We start from the raw sequence: 19,713 nt of genomic DNA on the forward strand, positions 1-19,713 counted from the left end.
ATTAATGATAGTGATAATTTTGGACAAAAATATTGATAAGATGGTCATTTTTGAATCAATATTAACGGAAGACATTTGTTTAATTTCACATAGTTTAAAGATATTCTTTTTACCATTTCCCATTAAAATAAAAGTTAAAATGTCAAAAACACATTTAAACTATCTTTTTTTTAATTTCATGTATTGAAAAATTCGTCGTGGTTTTTTTTTTTTGCCAACGCGTTCTAACTCGACTAAATGTGTGTGTATACACGTAATACACACAACATCACATATTACTTGAAGTATGTTTCTCAAATTTATTATTGATAGTTTAAATATGTTTTTTATACTCATAAATCATTAGGTGTAAAACTATAAAAAAAAAAAATTAGGTATGTATCTGATAGTTCACTCATAAACAATGTAATTTTCTTTTTTCCTTTTTTGGTCTAAAATGTGGTTTTTGAATTTGACAGATCCATACTTCAACCCACCCGTCCGGTTCAAGTTACAGTCACCGGTCTAACCCCACCTAAAACCGGTCTCTTATTCACGTATAAATACACATCAGCTCAACATATTCTTCATCGAAAAAAAAAAAACCGATCTCTGTCCGAAAATTCGTGCGATTTTTCCTGGGAATCTGCGAGAGTTTGATTGAAAATGGTACGAGGAAAACTTGTAGTTCAACTTGTTGGAGCTAAAGGCCTTGAAAACACTGATTTTCTCAGTAAGTTTTTTTCTAATTTATTTGTTTTGATCTGATCAGTTTTAATGTATGGATCTCTTTTATTTCGATTGGATTTGATGTTTTCTTAATCAACCTAGTTTTCGATTGTTACTTATGTGATCAGAGGTTGATCTACATGTAATTTATGTGTTCACACAGCACCTGTTTGACTTAAGTAGATTTTGAAATTGAAACTTAAAAGAATTTATGTTTAACGAAATTGTGTTTGAACGTGCATTTAATTTAACTTGGAGAAGATTTGATTTTTTTTTATGAGTGGAAGTAAGTTTTGGTTAAGTAGAAAATATTTGAAGATCGGATCAAATTTCATGGTCAAACATATATTTGAAAGATGAATTTACTCTTAGAAGATATGGCCAAACGTTATTAGTGTATATTAATTTGACTTCGATGTAGAAATGTATAAACTTTAAATTTTGAATCAACGTATGTGATATACTAGTGACATTAACATAGGTCTATGCCTAGTCAAACTATGTCAAATAAAATAGAATCGGAGGAGCGATCAGTAAAAAATCAACATTCATCTTGGCCAATTTGATTGATACTCTGTATTTTTTCGATTTAAGAAATGTTATCTTGTGTGATACAGATGATATGGATCCATATGTGATCTTAACTTGTAGATCTCAGGAGAAAAAGAGCACTGTTGCATCAGGTACATTTGTCAATAATCTTAGGTTAATTTTTTCTTAATTATAGTTACATATATATCTTAAGAAAAATGAAATGAAGTTTTTGATCAATTAATATTTATGATGTTGTTAATTTCCATAGGGAAGGGATGTGAACCAGAATGGAATGAAACATTTGTTTTCTCCATTTCTGAGGGTGCTGAAGAACTCTTCTTGAAGATAATGGACAGTGATTCTATCGGTGAGGACGATTTTGTCGGGGAAGCTAAGTAAGTATTTCTATCTAATTAGAGACGAATCCAAGATTTATACGTGTTTTCTATATATATATAAACATAGTTTGAGTTTGATAGTGTGGTTGTACATGCATTTATGACTAATATATATTGAGATAATTAAGTAGACGTTTATTGCGGTCGAGAATTAGGGTAGAAGGTTAGTAGGTAGCTGAGCCTGAGTGTTGTTGCACTTGTTATTGGAGAGGACGAGGGCTAGCCTATTCTCTACTTCTCGTTGTTAGTAGTAGTATTTTGTATATCGCGAAGTTTCCTTTCTTTAATGATTATTATAATCTGTTGCTTCATTTGATTTGTATCCTGCTATTTTGTCGTCTTATTTCTTTGCACCCTGCTTTGAGTTTTTTTCTTTTCTTTTGAGTTGAGGCCCATCATAAACAACCTTCCTACCCCGCAAAGGTAGGGGTATGTTCAGCGTACATAGGATATCCTACCTTCCCAATACCTAACTTGTGTGATTACACTGAATATGTTTGTTATTATTGTTGTTTTTGTAGTATACATCTACTTTCTTGTAGTGTTATACAAACCATGGTCTAAATGGTTGAGGTTATTAGTTTATGGAGTCAAATAAACATTTACCTATCTGAGACGGACCTAAGATTTATACAATTTTTAGTATTGTTTTTGAACTATATATTCAATGGTATGATATCTGCAGGATACCAATTGAACCAGTTTTATCAGAAGGGAGCATCGAAATAACATGTTATAATGTTGTTAAAGATGAGGAATATTGTGGAGAAATTAAAGTTGGTCTCACCTTTACTCCTGAGGCAAGTTACTTTCTCAAAATTTATTGATTTATACAAAAAATGTATGCCTCAATCCCGATAAAGCAAATTTAGATCGACTATATGAATAAATGAACTCTAACATGCAAGTATAATTGGTATGCAATGTGCATGGTATCTTTTGCTATGTTTTGTAGGAATATTCTGAGAGGGAGCATGAAGAAGAGGAGAACCTTGGTGGATGGAAAGAGTCTTCTTATTGATGTGAAACATAACTCGATTGATCAATTTGTTCTTGTTTAGATTATGAACTTCCAAGTATTTATTCGTTCGTTATAACATTTCGGGTGTCAAAGTGTGGATTTCATATAGTAAAAAGAAAAAGAAACGGGCTATTTTGAGTCCAAATGTGCTTCCACTTTACAGCATGCAGTGGAATGAAAATGTTGGGATTTTCTTTTCATTATTCAAGTTAAATTTGATGATGCTTCTTTGCCATGATTTACAATTTATTTTATCATACACTGCAATTTAAGGTTTATTATGCAGAACCACAATATCAAGCTGTGAGATAACCAAGTCAAAGATCTTGAAATTATTGTGAAGAAATCATTCTTAACTTTGTCCATAACGCTCTTTATTTTTTCTCGTTTTCAAAACATATGATGGTGTTCGAGCCAACTCACCTTCGACTATTTCACCTAAAGAACAGATAGATGAGTTTTTTGTACCTGCTGGAATATGAACCTTGGTCTCAAAAAGTTGCAGACCACTGCACTCTATTTGAGTGCACTTCTGATCTTTTCATCAATAAGTAACCTGTTTGAAGAAGCATTTTTGGATGCATCCACAGTTGTAATGCTTTAACAGTCCAGTTATAGAGGCAGAGAGAAAACAGAGACGAATTTACGTGTTATAAAAGCTTAGAGATCCAACCTTAATTATGCAGAATACATATAGCAAACAATTGTCTTTTTGAAACAGATCATCTAAACTCCAACGGATTGTGGGATCTAAGCATTCCGAAAGTTAAAGCTCCATTTCGACCAGCTATCTGGTTCGAATAAACCAATTTTATCTGTCACCTCCAGACAATTGATGAAGCATCACCTGTGGTCAATCTTCAACCAATTATAGATACCCCAAACTCCAGAAACCGCATCAGAAAATGTTACCATCAGAGGATATAGCTGCATTCATCGTGTTATTAGTTGATCCATCAATACACCTAACACTTCTCTCTCTATGTGCTCTCATTCACCTGTGAGATTTAAATTTAGATTGATAGTCCTTTGCCTGGGGATTCAGACCTGGATTTTGAGAAACAACACTACCGCAACCTGGTATGCTGTTATTCCCATTGGGCAAAAAGGTCAAACCTGGATTTTGAGAAACAACACTACTGTGACCTGGTATGCTATTATTTCCAGTAGGCAAAAAGGTTTGATTTAGTGGCGGTTGCTCTTTGACAACGTGCTCCTCCGATGGAGCACAGTGGTTTGGAGCATCATTCAAGTAAAAACTGGAAGTGTTGAATAATGGCAGTTCAAAGCACCCATCATCAGCCTGGGTGTAGGAAGTATTGTATTCTTGATGGGTAGATCCCTGAAAGGCCAGGGTATCTTCTACTGGTAGTGCACCTGTAAGGGTCTTGAATGCAAATTCCATGCATGGGTCTGACCAATAGTCCCCAAATGGATAAGAAGCTAGTTGTGCATGCAATCTTCTGTTCTGTTCTTCTTGATTCTCAGTTACCAGCTCTCCTGTTTGCTTTTCTTTAACAGGCTGGCTTTCAACATTAAGATCCAGATTTCTGTGTGATGATTCAGGTAGTTGTGAATCTTGCCACTGCTGGTTTTCCACATTAAGATCCACACTTCTCTGTGATGGAGCTACTTGTGAATCTTGCCATTGTTGGTTTTCCATATTAAGATCCACAAATCTATGTGATGGAGCTAGTTGTACATCTTGCCATTGCTGGTTTTCCACATTAAGATCCACACTTCTCCATGATGGTTCAGCTAGTTGTGAATATTGCCATTGCTTGTACTCACCATTTCGTTTTTCACTGACCTGTTCTACGGTAGACCTTTCTGAGACAGACCGGTCCTCTGCAGGGAATACCCTTCTTCCTGATGCTGATTCAGCTAATTGAGAATTGTTCAATAATCTATTCTGACCGTCTTGTTCTTCTTTTGCCAGCTTTGCTGTAGGGCTTTCGTTAAGCGCATGCTGTTCCAAGTGAACCTTTCCTCTTTCATATGATATTCCAGCTGGCTGAGAATCTTGCAATATTCTCTCTTCATTTTGCTCATTAAACGCTTGTCCCTCTGAGAGACACTTCACAACTTTTAAAGGATCATTTCGTGATGAAGCTTTTCTGCTTAGAGAGGGCTGATCAGAATCACCAGTTGCTAGATCAGTTTGCTGGGCCGATTCCCCACCAGAGACATTGCCTGACGAGGCTGAATTGTTAACCACAGTTTGAAGAACACGTTCACCTAGATTTAAATCAGTCACCATTTCTGGGTTGTGGCGTGAAAGTCTCTTTGAGACACGACGAGCTGGAGTAGATGACTTACTATTTCTGAATTTTCTCAACCTTGCTGGCTGCTTTTCCTTCTCATTTTCTGGTAATTGCTGCTCTGGGAGGAAGTCCAACTGGGGGGAAACAACTAATGACCTTCTAACATCAACAGTTTCAGCAGCTGCAGGATTTGTGTCTCCAACTGAGTCTCTTATTTCTGGTTCCACGTCTAGTCTTATTTCAGTATCTTCATTTACATTTTCATATGAATGTTTTTCTGTTATATCAGCTACAATAGATGAAATACTGGTGTTGAGGTTGAACATACTGCTTTTAGAATGTTCACTGGAATTCTCAGCTTGCAGTGCCATTGCACAAGTAACAGAACACTTACTACCTGCATCAGCAACTCCCATTTCAGAATTGAGAATAACAATCAACATGTAGAGAATTCAGCAGGACATATATCAATGACAAGACTAAATTGGAGGAATTGAAATGACTGTCGATACTGAATAATGTTGTATCTCCAATCAGAATTGGAGTTTGAGCAAAATTCCCACTAAAATGCATCACCTTTTGATTCATCAGTGGCAGAAAGTTGTATTCTGGTCAAAGAGCACCTTAATTTCTTCGAACTGGTGTCATGTGTTGAGGGCTGACAAAAGAAAGAAGCTTTCAACCATCAGAACTTCCTCCCTTTCAAGATAAATCAACACACTTGTATTGAGAAAAGACCTCGCTGAACTCAAATCTTGTCATGAACAGTGAAATGCATAAAGGATTTGTGACAACAGTCCTCTATTGAACCAAATAAGGGCTAATCAAGAATTAAGTGAAGGACTTTCCAGATTATTTTGTCAGATAGGACCAGAAAGTAAAGACATGCAGTGAAATGTTAATTTAATGCAAAACGCCACACATAAAAGATTTTCCTCCTCGTTTAAGAACTCGCAAGGAAAAAAAAACTTGTGAAATGCTTCAAATGGTGGTTGAAATCTCGAAATCATTAAGGTATTGAGTCATTCTTCTAACTTTCCATTGCATCGTTTTGCAGCTATAGTTTATAAAGATATTCCTCATTTAATGAACTTATGAAAACAGGGATAAAGCTCAGAACTGTGGTCCAGATCTGGGTATTATAAGGTAAGAGTCATTCCTCTTACCCTTCTATGGCATAGTCTTTATCTGTAGTTTCGTATAAGCTATTCTTTTTACATATCTAATTCGAACAAAATGATGTGGAATTATTCTATTTGAACTTGGAGTTATTGCTTTCCAATATATCTTCTCTACGAGTATTCTCTAAAGCAGTTGCTCAGTCTCAGACCAAGCAAACCCGTTTAAGAAGAGATGCTTCAACACCTCCAATACATGAAACAAAGTTTTACACAAGACACCAACTTTACCACTGTTCTTACAGAAACAAATATATCTTCCTAGTAAAAGGTTCATACAAATACGACCAACAAGATTATTCCGCAAGCTGAAATCAGTAACATGGATAACAGGAGTTATCGAACATATAGCACAAATAGATTTGATGGGGAACACGGGTGGGAGATCCAGAAGGTGCAGACTTACAGAATTATCCTTCATTGTTGAACACGGATCCCTTTTGGTAGGCTTCACAGCACAACTTCTGATGTCTCCAGTTTGCAGATAGCGCATAACATCCTTTTTGGAACGAAATACATATCCATGCACTGGATCCGTGTAATACTGCAATGTCCAAGTAAACTTAAAATTCTCACTGCAAAATACTAATGCAGCATTCCATGTCTGCCACATAAGCAGCTATATAATCCTTCTCCAGAAGCACCCTTTCTCATGCATATATCCCATATCTGCATAAGATCATCTCCAACCAAACACCAAATTTTACACCAAATCCTATTTTGATGTAAAATTTGGTGTTTTAGTGCTCCAACCCAACACCAATTCTTACACTATTTTAGTGTGTGAATAGTGCTACACCAAATTTGGTGCAACACTATTCATCAACACCAAATCTCTTTTTGATTATTTTATAATTATTTGTACTATAAATTTTTTTTGAAAATATACATAATAATAAAAAATTGAAGAGAGAGAAGATTATAAAGAGTATATTCTTTTTTTGTGTAAAATTTAGTGTAGTGGGTTGGAGATGGTTTACACTAAAATAGTGTCAACACTATTTGTTATGGGTTGGAGATGCCCTAATGGTGTAAACCAGACTCTTTTTTTTATGAATTAGTATGTGTAAAATAGACTCTACTTGAGTAGGATGATGTGCATGAGAAAAGAAGGGAGAGAGAAGTGCACAGAGGGAGAGGGAAGACAGAAATGCTGAGGAAGAAAGAGAATACCGGGTCCTTTTTTATCACACGAGCATTTTTTCTCATTCTGAGTTCTGTTTTCCAGCCTGGTGGTAATCCATCCACTGAAGCTTCTTTGCTCAGAAAAGACTGATAAGAATTGCCAGTTCCTACTGTATGATCTTTTTGCTGGACAAGTAGTTCCTTTTCCCAGCCTGGAGGTATATCATCAAGTGAATTAAAATTGCCAGTTCCTACTGTCGGATATTTGTTCCAGGTAAGCATTTCCTTTTCCCAGCCGGGTGGCAATTCATCTGCTGAAGCTAATTCTCTGCTGAGAGAAACCTGATCAGAATTGCCAGTTCTTATTGCAGGATCTTTGTTGTAGGAAAGTATTTCCTTTTCCCAACCTGGGGGTATTTCATCCAGTGAGGCTTTTTCCCTGCTCAGAGAAGCTTGATCAGAATTGGTAGTCCCTACTATAGGATCTTTGTTCTGGGCAGGTATTTCATACTTCCATCCTGGGGGTATTTCATTCTCCCAACCTGGGGGTATTTCATCTGGTGAAAGTTTTCTGCTCAGAGAAGCCTGATCAGAATTGCCAGTTCCTACAGTAGAATATTTGTTCTGTCCAAGCATTTCCTTTTCCCAGCCTGGTGGTATTTCATCTAGTGCAGCTTTTCTTCTCAGAGAAGCCTGATCAGAATTGCCAGATCCTACTGTCGGATCTTTGTAATGGGTAAGTATTTCCTTTTCCAAGCCTGGTGATAATTCATCCCCTGAAGCTTTTCTGCTCAGAGAAGCCTGATCAGCATTGCCAGTTCCTACTGTCGGATCTTTGTTCTGGGCAAGTATTTCCTTTTCCAAGCCTGGTGATAATTCATCTCCTGAAGCTTCTTTGCTCAGAGAAGCTTGATCAGAATTGCCAGTTCCTACTGTTGGATCTTTGTTCTGGGAAAATATTTCCTTTTCCAAGCCTGGTGATAATCCATCCCCTGAAGCTTCTATCTTCTGAGAAGCCTGATCAGAATTGCCAGTTCCAACTGTCAGATCTTCATTCTGCGTAAGTATTTCCTTTTCCAAGTCTGGTGGAAATTCAAGGCCTGAAACTTCTCTTCTCAGAGGAGCCTGATCAGAATTGCCAGTTCCTACTGTAGGATCTTTATTCTGGGAAAATTCCTGACCAGAGACATTCAGGGGGATGCCCAAAGAAGCAGATTTCTTAACAACAGCTCGAAAAGCACGTTCACCTAGATCCAAATCAGCCACCGGTTCTGGGCTGTGGCCCACAAGTCTTTTTGAGATCCGTCGACCAGGTGTGAGTGGTTTCTTAGTTCTGGATCTTCTTGACTGCTCCGGTTTTTCTTTATTAATATGTTTTTCGTGCTCGTTTTCTAGTAATTGCTGCTCTGAGGGTAGATCTGACTGAGGGGTTGAGACAGCTGATAACCTTTTAATAGTGTTACTTTCAGCAGCTATGACTTTTGTGTCTGCACTTGAGTCTCTTATTTCTGGCTCTGTGTCTAGACTTATTTCAGCATTTTGAATTGAATGCTTCGCAATAATATCAGCTGCAGATGATGTAATAATAATGTTTGCATTGGACGCACTGCTTTCAGGCTGTTTCTTGGAACTCTCAGCTTGTACTTCTGGTGAACAAGTAACTGAACGTTTTCGACCTACATCAGCAATCCCAGTTTCAGAATTGAGAAAAAAATGTATATTTAAAAAGTTGATAAGACAAAATCAAGGAGAAAGATTAGAATGAAAGAATTGAAATGACTGCGGTTGATGACCCCAACATTTAGTCAAGTATATATCACCTCTAAAGGTTAGAATGTTAGGGAATATTAACTAAAGAAGTATCACCTCTGGATTCCTTAGCAGCAAAAGGTTGCCTTTCGGTTACAGAGCACCCTAATTTCTTCGAATTGGTGTCAACTGTTGTGGGCTACCAAAAGAGAGAATTTTCAACCGTTAGAGAATTCTCTTGTTCAAAGTAAATCAACATACATTAGTCCTGATTTCAAAGAATTAGCTTGTCAAAGTTGAAACTCATGACAAACAATGAAATACATAGTTTGTGATTACAGTCCCAATTAAAGGACTAGTCAAAACAAGGTGCGGAAATTTCAGGGTCATGCCAGAGAACATTAAGTATGCCTATGAATGATGGAGATCTCGGCTTTTTTAAGTCCAACTTCAAATCCCAGGGCTCAACCCTGGACAGGCAGTGGAAACTACCAAGCTGGACTACAGCAGGGGGGAAAGTTGGTAAATCAATCAGGAAAATCTGGAAAATGATCCATGCAAGCATTTCTGGTGTGTTTGTACAGAAAGGAACCACAGATGTGTTGATGGAATAGCAACTCCAAATCACTCCCTTATGGGTAGAAGTCTCATGTTTATTTAATTGGTGAATCTATCTCCTACAGATACCCCTACCTACACCTCTGACTATTTTTTGGACTTAGTTAGCTCCTTATCCTAAGAAAAGGACTACATGTAACGGAGTCAACAAACTCTCTTTTGTAATCAATATCTTTGTAAGCTTTGCATTTGCTTGATGCCATCAATGATACTACTTCATTAAAAAAAAAAAGATTATTCTATCATCATATAGTGTTAAGACATGCAGTGAAATGTTAATACAATAAAAGACATTCAACTTAAATTCTTTTCTAATGACAACATTCAACTTAAATTCTACACTTGGAATAGTTATATTTGATATGCAAAATACTTGATATAGAGATTTCCCCATTTAAAAAAACTTACAAGAGAAATGACAATGTCAATTTCCATGGATGGTGGTTCAGATTTGGGAACCATGAGGTATCGAGCCGTTCCTTTTTAACCTTCTATATCATTATAACTAGAATTTATAATGATTATTTTTCTCATTTAAAAGATCTTACAAGAAAAGATCATTGATAACGTTCATTGTTCAAACTGAAAACAGAAGGTGCAGTAACATAGAAAAAAGAAGTTATCCAACAAATAGAAATAACAGAGGGGTGTGTGTGTGTGTTTTGTGGTGGGGGGGAATCAGGAATGTGATGACTTACAGAACTCTCCTTCATTGTAGCATCTAGATCCCTTTTGACAGGTCTTATAGCACAACTACTGATGTCTCCAGTTTGTAGATAGCGGAAAACATCCTTCTTGGAGCGAAATACATAGCCATCCACTGGATCAATGTATAACTGCAATAACCAAGTCAATTTAAGATCCGCACTAAAATCTTTGAATGTAAATCTACTTGTGCAGCATTCTTCACATAAGCAGCTCCTACTCCTGCTAACATAACACAGCCTTTCTCATGTATAACCTGCCACGGCATAATGATGCGAAATAGACTGCTGGAATAGGATGATGTGCATACAAGAAGAGAGAGAGTGTACCGGGTCTTTTCTTATCCCATTAGCTTTTTTAGTAATTTTGATTTCTTTTTTCCAGCCTGGGGGTAAATCATCCAATGAAGGGTCTCCATTCAAAGAAGCCTGATCAGAGTTGCCAGTTTCTGGTGTAGGATCGGAGTCCTGGAGCAATTCCTGGCTGCAGGCATTCACGGAGAGGCTCAGAGAGGCAGATTTATCAACTACAGCTGGAAGAGCACGTTCACCAAGATCCAAATCAGCCGCCGCTTCTATATTTTGACCTGCAAGTCTTTTGGAGACCCGACGACCAAGGTTAAGTGACTCTGTTTTTCTGGATTTTTTTGACTGCTGTGTTTCTTTAGAACTATGCTTTTCCTGCTCATTTTCTAGTAGTTGCTTCTCCGAGAGGAGATCCGACTCAGTGGAAACAGCTAATTGCTGTTTAACACCAACACTTACAGTTTTGATTTCAGCATCTTCAACTACATTTTCAAAGGAATGATTCTCATTTATCTCAGCTAAAATGGATGTGATGATGGCATTAGGATCAGACACAATGCAGTCGGGCTGTTTCTTTGAACTCTCAACTTGCTGTGCAGGTGAGCAAGTACCAAAAAATTTTCCCCCTACATCAGTAACCCCAGTTTCACAATTGAGAAACAATTACCAACATCTAGAGAGAGAGCAGGTAAACATATTGATAAAGAAAAATAAAATGAAGGGAATTGAAATGACTAGAACAAATGACCAGACGCTGAATAAACGATGCACATCCTCACAGATAGGGACTACAGAGCAATATTTCCAACTACAGATTATCACCTTTCGACTCGTCAGTGGAAAAAAGCTGTCTTCCTGTCGTAAAGCCTCCTAATTTCTTCAAGCTGGCATCATCTGTCGTGGGCTATCAAGAGAAATAAATTTATAAACATCAGAGATCCCTCCCATTCAGGGTAAATCAACATCCACTAGTCTTGATAATAAGCAAACTAAGCTCATAAACTACAATTTTTTTCAAAAACTATGTCTACAAAAGATTAAGACCAATTACAGTCCTTCATGAAACCAAAATAAGGCTAGTCAAGAACAAGGAGGAAGAATTTCAAGATCGACCAGTTAGACAGAAAGAATATACCCATATATGCGAAATGTTAATATGGTGAAACGTCATTCAACTTTGATTTTTTATTATTATTTTTTTTTGACAAAGGTAATAATTTTGTATATAAATCTTCAGCACTAAAGCTGGGATCCCAAAAATTTACATCACAAAGCTACATACAACTGAGTAGGCTCAGCAACCCAAAAAAAAGCCCTATCCCAGGTCCTATTTCATCTTACAAGGATCATAGAATGTCTACAATTGCTACAGGATCATCTATATACTCAGAACTACACCAATAGCAAAAAGTGATATTGCAGTTCATTTTAATCTTATGCAAAGGACTACTGATACTTTCAAAACATCTTGAATTGCTCTCGTTCCAAATGGTCTACCATATCACTGCTGGGACAATTTTCCATCTGTTTTTGTCTGTGCTACCACTCCCTTCATTGTTCTAGCTTACTAGAGCCTGACCTGCCCTTTCTGGTATAGTTCATCTTATGCCTCTGAAACTAACAGGTTCCATAGCTGGCTAACCACTTTACAATGTAAAAACAGATGGTCGATTATCTCTGCCTTTTGCTCACAAAAAAAACACCTTGGAGACATTTGGATGCCCTTCTTCCATTCAACTTCGATTTTACACTTGAATGATTATATTTGATATGCAATATCAGACAAGATTCCTCCTCATTCAATGGACTTACAAGGAAAAAGATAATAAATAGCATTTGCATGGTGGTTCAGATCTAGAATCAAAAGGTATTGAGCCATTCCTTTGCCATCCACCAAACAGTCGCTAGCTAAATTTCTTGCAAGTTATTGAGCTTGTTTGGATTAGCAGATTGTAGATAGTTGATAAGCTTTAAGTGCTGGAAAGCATTTTTAAGTGCTGAAGGAATTTTTTTAAATAAACGTGTTTGGATAGAAGTGTTGAAACAGATAATAAACAGCTCATGTGTTTGGTAAAAAAGTGTTGATAAGATGGTCTTTTGTTAAAATGACTAAAATATCCATAACATTTTTACAAAAAATCAACAACAACAAACCCATTGTAGTCTCATAAACGGGGTCTGGGGAGGGTAGAGTGTACGCAGACACTACCCCTACCTCGAGGAGGTAGAGAGGCTGTTTTCAGAAGACCCTCTACCTCAAATATATTTCATATATTAAAAAATATTTTTGTAAGGGAAAGGACGAACGACAAATATAGAGTGGAGAGTAAGTTAGAGCTTTGTTTGTAAAAGGTACTTAGTGAATTAGAAAATATATCAAGGATAAAATCATAAAACTTTAGTCAAACCAAAAGTACTTACAAATTGAAAAGCCATAAGTTGGGAACGAGCAACTTACAATTTTTGGTTAATTTTGGAAGGCTTATAAACACTTTGACTGCTATCTAACGCATAAATGAGCCAAAAGGTGCTTACAAGCCAGGTTAACTAGTTTATAAGATAAGCCGAATGCCCTCGTTGTCTACACATCTTTCACATTGCATAATAAGATGTGAAATTATTCTCTTTAAACTTGGATTTTTCAAGTGCGACTAAAATTTCACAACTTCAATGAGCCTGCCTGCTTTAGAAGGCACTAAATACACTACTCTTACAGGATGAAATGTGTTTTCCTACTAAAGGGTTGAGACTGGTGCATCTCACTGAAGGCAACATTACAAACATGACCAACAAGGTTCTGTATGCAAGCTGAACACTTAAATGAATAAAACAAGTTCAAATAACAGCAGTGATGGGTAGAGGGAGGGGGGATCCAGAAAGATGTGACTTACAGAATCATCCTTTGTAGTTGAAGCTACATTCCTTTTTGCAGGTCTTCTAGCACACCTACTAGCATCTCCAGTTTGTAGATAGCGCAAAACTTCCTTTTTGGAGTGAAATTTATATCCATGTACTGGATCCGTGTAGAGCTGCAATGACCAAGTTGACATAAAATTCTCAACTTTGAATATATATCTACTGTCACAGCATTCCACGTCAATCCCACAAGGAGTCCCCTAACCCTGTTTCCATAGCACCCTTTCTCATGCATGCTAAAATACTGCATAAAGGTGCAAAACAGAACGTCCCCCTTAAACAGATTATACTTGTATATACAATATGGGTTGTGCAAAGGTTAGCACCATATCCACTTTAATTTACCCAAATTGTCCATACTATCTCATTAAAAAAGGGACGTTTATTTTAACCAAAAAAGTTGAAGTCTCTTCTCCCCAACCCCACTCCTCCACAATCTTTTCCCAGCTCCCTACTGCTTCAATGGAATTCCTGTTACGGCTTTGATTAGTTTCTAGAATTTCAATCAGCACATCCAAGATTGATCATGGAAGGGATAATGAACCCATTTTAGCACAAGTGAGGTGGTCTTTGTGGAGACGAAATGAGTAAATGAGATGGGTTTCTTTCAATTGGGAAAAGTCTGTTGGAGTTGAAGATGAACAATAAATACCTTGGTAGACAATATTTCAAAAAAAATTAGCTTTGTTATGAAAAGATGCACATATTCTAAATTCGTATGGTTTCAACAAATCCTTTCTAACTTCCCCTTTCCTATTGATGAACAAAACTAAAATTACTCGAACCATAGAACAATTCCCTTTTTATATTGGGAAAATGAAAAGTGGGTATGGTGCTAAGTACTACATTCATGTAGTAGGTTCGCAAAATCCTGTATACACACACACACACATAGATGATAGATAGTAAGAGAGGGGGGGGGGCTGAGGAAAAAAGAGAAATACCAGGTATTCCCTTGTTCCACGATCATTTTGTCTACTTTCTTTTTTCCAGCCAGGGGGTAATTCATCTGCTGAATCGCAGTCAACTGCAACCTAAATGTTACTACAAAAATTAGCAACCCGTAGTGAATAGAACAGCTATAGATCATATCTATCAGAAGCATCTGAGGTATTACAGAAGAAACACTCTTTGCTGACAGACAACCACTGCCAGGTTTCTGTCTTTTGGATTGGGGACTTTGTGCCCCATTTTCTTTGGAACCCAGAGATGTTTTCTCATTTAAAATGAAGTCCTCTCCAGCACCATGCTGAAACAATAACATTATTACATGAGAATACTAGTAACATCTCAAGGCTATACCAATTGAATTGCTTTCAACAGCAATTTAGATATTACTAGAGAATCAGCAAAACTCTAGTTAATTAAAGAATCAACTTTTTTCAGAGGTATCTTAAGTATATTACAGAAGGAGAAGTCTTTGTAGTCCTGGTAATGCCAGATTTCTTCCTTTTGGTTGTGCAACTCTGTTCCCCAACTTCTTCAAAATCCTGAGATGCTTTCAGCTTGGAAAATGACCCCTCCTCAATGCCAGGCTGAGAAAAAACATAATAAGACGAGAATAAGTTGCAGTTCTTAAATGCTACACCCAGTGAATTGCTTTCAACCTATGTTGCTCGGACTCTTCAAAAATGTCAACGGGTGCGTGTCGGATTCGCCAAAAGTAGTGTATTTTTGGAGAATCCGAGACGGGTGCGGCAACAAAAATGGAGAGTCCGCGCAACTAAGGTTTCAACTGCCACCTATATGTTACTAGATAAATCGGTAACCCATGGTGAACTACACAGCTAACAATCAAATCTGTAAGCAGTGTCTTTTTTTGAGAAGGAAATCTGTAAGTAGTATCATAAGTACATTACAGAACAAATAGTCTTTACCGAGGCCTGGTCGGTGTCAGATTTCAGCCTTTTGGATTTGCGAGTCTGAGCCCCACCCCTGATATTTTTGGAATCCTCTGATCTTTTCTGATTTGAAGAAGATACTTCACCATCTCCATGCTGACACAAAAACATAATTACACATGAAGATGCTGTAGGAACCCAACAACAACAACAAAAATACCCAGGGTAGGTAAGAGGTCTGGGCTCACAAGTCGGATCTGGTGAAGGTTTTTTCAGATTGACCCTCGGCTCAAGTAAAGCATTTTAAATTCTCTTCTACAAGGAATGTGGAAAATATGCAATAACCCAAGGCAACAAAAGCTACCATCAAATTCTTTTCTGGAACTTGCCTCCTCCATCAAACTTTTACCTACTCAAGTACTATTTCCTATAAGGAATGTCCAAAACATGAGTCAGGCTGCCCAAAGATAGATTTTTTTCATTTCAAACTAGTTACAAATGCATGGTGCAACTCTTTTTAGTACTTTTGTCATTTCCAACGTGCCACTGCCAAAATAAATACAAGCAACTTCCCCTTTCTCTTAAAGATCCTTAGAAACAGAGTAGTCATTATTAGAATTACACAGATCAAGATACCAATAAAGAGATCAAATCTCATCCAAAGTACTTCCGTTTCTTTATTTTTGTTTTGACTGCACCACCTTTAATATGTGGCTCCATATGACTTCTCCAAAAAATTAGGGAAAAATAATAAACAGATTTTATCATGGTGAGAAAGTTAAAAGGGAGAGAGCCTACTATCTGTCCTTCTCCCGCGATGTTGTTCTGCTTCATAGTTTTGAGATATTTAGAAACTTCAGGTTTTGAATAAAATTTGCTTCCAGTTGATGGATCAATGTAAACCTGAAAGAACAGCAAAAGAAATAAGAATGTAAACTAAAGATGAGGTATGATTGGAGCATTTTATCGGCAAAGTAGCAACACTCCTGCTCTAAAGGCTATGCTTCTTCCAGATAAGTCGCAAACTAGGACAACTGCTGCTTAGTGTTGCAGCAAAAGAACTGTTACACAGAAAAGGGGACTACAGCCAAGCTACCAGACGCCCCTAAAGAAGTTTCTTAGGAATACTTGGTTGAAGTTCCTATGACAAAAAGAACTCAAAATTTGTATAATTGAAGTTAAATCATGAAGCTTCTTCAATTTGAGTTTTCTCTACAGTATTTCCCTAATTATCAAACCCTGTAAAAATGCAGCAGATCACTGAATCAGGAGTTGGCCGGATGATTAAACTGGTCTGAGGTTTTGATACACATACAGGACCAAATTTGATTTTGCTAAAACACATTATATTGCTATTAACAATGTTCTAAAATACTACTCCCTCTGTCCCAATTTATGTGGCACCACTTGACTTGGCACAAAGTTCAAGAAAGATATGTAGACTTTTGAAATTTGTGGTACAAAACAAACCTTAGACATTTTTTGTGAAAAAAATATCACTTGTATGTCTAAAATTTTAAAGTAAAGTTACAACTCATGTCATCAAGGTCAAGAAGAAAATTTTAAAGTTAAGTTATTTCTAATTATAGATATGTGGTACTGACTTAAAAAAAGGGTGTCACATAAATTGGGACAAAGGGAGAGCATTTTTATGAAGCTCATAGGGTATTTTACCCTCTTATGTGTGGGGGCCAATGGCCATTTACACCGTTGTTAGCAAATCCTCATGTTCATGTGTGTATTTTTTACGATGAAATCCTCATTTTTTTCCCTTGACCCTAATAGAGGAGCTCCAATCTGAAGTATAAGGAAGGGTAATTTTAACCCTAGTCAAAAGCAGAGTAAATTTGACCATTTTCCAGAAGTATTTTGGCATGTGGAATCCACCCAGCCCATGCTGGAGTGTCCTTAAAATCAAGGGCAAAAACAAGACATGTTGTTAGTGGTAAAGGTATCAGGTATGAATTGCTCCAAAGTATAACCGAGAGTACAATAAAGATCTTTTTTTATATAAGGAAAATAATTGTGAAAAAAATGAGTAAATGCCAAATTTAACCCTCTATTTTGTATGTAGAGGGGTAAATTTGGACTTTTTCTCTATATTATAAACCTTATATAACTAGTCCGTGCACCACTCAACCCCTAGAATCTGCATGCTCATCATTACCTCAAGTAACAAATACTATTGGAATTTTGTGTTTGAGATAAACTACCAGAAGGACCAAAACCAGCATATGATCATTTGTATGCAACAGTCTTTGTCATCTACATGGAATTTGAGTGAACACAGTTATCAGTTTTTTTTAAGCATGGAGTCATGGAAAAAGACATGCTGATACAACACCAAAATTGACACAATGCTGATCTAACCGAAGGTCTCACTAAAGTCAAAATAAGAGACGCACATTATAACAAATCATCGCCACAAGCATTTCAGAGGTCGGTATATTTCCATTTTCATACCTTGTAAGGTGTACCAGCATGTGAGCCAGACTTACGAGTCTTTAATTCAACTATCCACCCTGGAGGTAACCATTCATGAGAATTATTTGGTCTCCCAACAGCCTGACAATAACATGAGACAGACCTTAGAAGATAAGAATCACAAAGCAAAAATGTAGAACGTAAGAGTTACTTTACCTTCAAAACTCACCTCGCTAACATTGTTCCCAGAGCAACTCTTATCTAGATTATCCATTTGACTAACATTGTCCTTGGAGAAGCTCTCATCTTGATTATCCATATGACAAACATTGTTCTCAGAGCAGTTCTTACCTTGAATAGTCATTGCTTGAGTTACATCATCGCAAGAATCTTTTGTGTTCAAGTACCGAGCGATTTCCTTCTTGGAATAAAACTTTTTCCCAGTCTCCCCATTTGTATAGTACTGAAAAGATAAATGAAAACAATATGTGATGCAAGCCATATAAGCAGAAAGACTATGCGCTTTCTTACATGGCATCATTTAACAGTGGTCGATTCTCTATTCCACAGGTGACAACCTTTTATAGTGCAAATTCTAATGTTACAACTCCCCACTAGTGGGATTCCACTGGGAATGTTGTTGTTGTATTCTAATGTTACAGCATCACTGCATACATCAACATTAGCCAAGACAAGACGGGAACACAATTACATGAAGTATTCCAAAGAGAAGTTCTTTATGAAACTCATCGAGAAAGAGTTCAAGGACTGAGGAAACTTTTAAGGCAAAGTAGGGGTTTTGTACAACTAGAGGTTCTCTACCCCTTGCACTTACTGCTACACCTTTACTCTGACATATAACTTCCTAACCAAACTAAAACAATTCTGGCCTTAATACAGACTAGTTGATATGCGTATATGAATCCTTTTCTTCCATGTTTTAGCTATGTCCACACGGGTTCTGAGACACCATTGCTGTATTCACCTCATAAACTTAGTTTTACAAAAGAACAAAAGAAATTGAATCCCACTTTGCCCACCTAAAGCTGCAACACTAAAAGCTATAAAGCAGAAAAATGACTTAAAACTCTGTATTTGCAATGCAGAGCAGAACAATACTCAAGTTACACAACTGATAAATCATTCAATAAAAAAGAGTAATATCAAGACTCTACATGCAAGTAGTTTGCCAAGTTGATCTCACACTAAAACAATTACAAAGCTGATATCCCAAATGAGAACAACCCCATCTAAAAGCACCATAAACCCATCTGAATTTAACTACATAATTGTCTTATTATCAACTTCAAATCGAAATTCCTTAACCTTACCTCAAAAAATGAATGAACTTTATATCGAATTCGAAGAAATGACAACGAAATTGAGCTACATAGCTGTCCCAGCATATCAGCCGATGCTCAAAAACGAATAGTAAAAAACAAAAACAACAATATCCGAATTTCCGATAACCCCGTAAAAAATTACCGCAAACCCATTTGGATTTATACACAATATCCCCAAAAAAAACACAATAACAGCAACAATATCCTAATTTTTTACATATACGTGTTCGTATTTAACCACAAAATAGACTAATTACGTACTTAAAAGATTAATCAAAGTAGAAGAAATGATGAGTAAATTTTAGCTCAATAAGTCCAATTTCGACCTTGATTTTTCTTCCGTTTGATACTTTGACATCCTCTTTCCATCCCGGAGGAGGCCAATCCGGCGAATCTACGACGGCCATCTCGCCGGAATCTGACGATTTCAGGTGAAACGGCACACTTGAACTGATGGATTTTGTCTTAGTGTGAGAGGGTCAATAAGCTCCCGTGAAAAGACTATAATATGGAAAGGTTATGTTAGGCAATTACGAGTGGAAAAACACGTGGCAAAAATATATTCTTTAAATTTACTAAAAATA

General features: G+C 36.9%; 2 protein-coding genes across 2 annotated transcripts; one reads left to right on the forward strand and one right to left on the reverse strand.

Moving 5' to 3' along the window:
• The first annotated feature begins 557 nt into the window (after nt 1-557).
• Nucleotides 558-2,861, forward strand: LOC125826543 (elicitor-responsive protein 3). The gene is made up of 5 exons (XM_049505895.1): nt 558-712; nt 1,326-1,391; nt 1,511-1,637; nt 2,326-2,440; nt 2,596-2,861. Exons 1-5 carry the CDS (start codon nt 646-648, stop codon nt 2,659-2,661), a joined length of 441 nt encoding a protein of 146 aa, XP_049361852.1. The 5' UTR covers nt 558-645; the 3' UTR covers nt 2,662-2,861.
• Nucleotides 2,862-3,303: 442 nt separating this feature from the next.
• Nucleotides 3,304-19,589, reverse strand: LOC125826084 (uncharacterized). Its single transcript, XM_049505385.1, has 17 exons — nt 19,456-19,589; nt 18,016-18,249; nt 17,826-17,927; nt 16,161-16,265; nt 15,399-15,518; nt 14,928-15,056; nt 14,639-14,770; nt 14,466-14,555; nt 13,497-13,634; nt 11,428-11,509; nt 10,630-11,231; nt 10,294-10,431; nt 9,095-9,176; nt 7,277-8,904; nt 6,510-6,647; nt 5,502-5,583; nt 3,304-5,322 (listed from the first exon to the last, which is right to left on the reverse strand). Exons 1-17 carry the CDS (start codon nt 19,534-19,536, stop codon nt 3,656-3,658), a joined length of 5,550 nt encoding a protein of 1,849 aa, XP_049361342.1. The 5' UTR covers nt 19,537-19,589; the 3' UTR covers nt 3,304-3,655.
• Nucleotides 19,590-19,713: the final 124 nt, after the last annotated feature.

Source organism: Solanum verrucosum, unplaced genomic scaffold (assembly GCF_900185275.1).
Source record: "Solanum verrucosum unplaced genomic scaffold, falcon-dt-bn FXZP01000060.1, whole genome shotgun sequence".
Classification (NCBI taxonomy): Eukaryota; Viridiplantae; Streptophyta; class Magnoliopsida; order Solanales; family Solanaceae; genus Solanum; species Solanum verrucosum.

Coding starts and splice junctions, on each gene's coding strand:
- LOC125826543 (XM_049505895.1), top strand. CDS start 646: ATGGTACGAGGAAAACTTGTAGTTCAACTTGTTGGAGCTAAAGGCCTT. Junction 713..1,325: donor TGAAAACACTGATTTTCTCA/GTAAGTTTTTTT, acceptor TGTGTGATACAG/ATGATATGGATCCATATGTG. Junction 2,441..2,595: donor GTCTCACCTTTACTCCTGAG/GCAAGTTACTTT, acceptor TATGTTTTGTAG/GAATATTCTGAGAGGGAGCA.
- LOC125826084 (XM_049505385.1), bottom strand. CDS start 19,536: ATGGCCGTCGTAGATTCGCCGGATTGGCCTCCTCCGGGATGGAAAGAG. Junction 18,250..19,455: donor CAAACGGAAGAAAAATCAAG/GTCGAAATTGGA, acceptor TTATCTTTTCAG/TACTATACAAATGGGGAGAC. Junction 6,648..7,276: donor GTGTGATAAAAAAGGACCCG/GTATTCTCTTTC, acceptor TGGACATTGCAG/TATTACACGGATCCAGTGCA.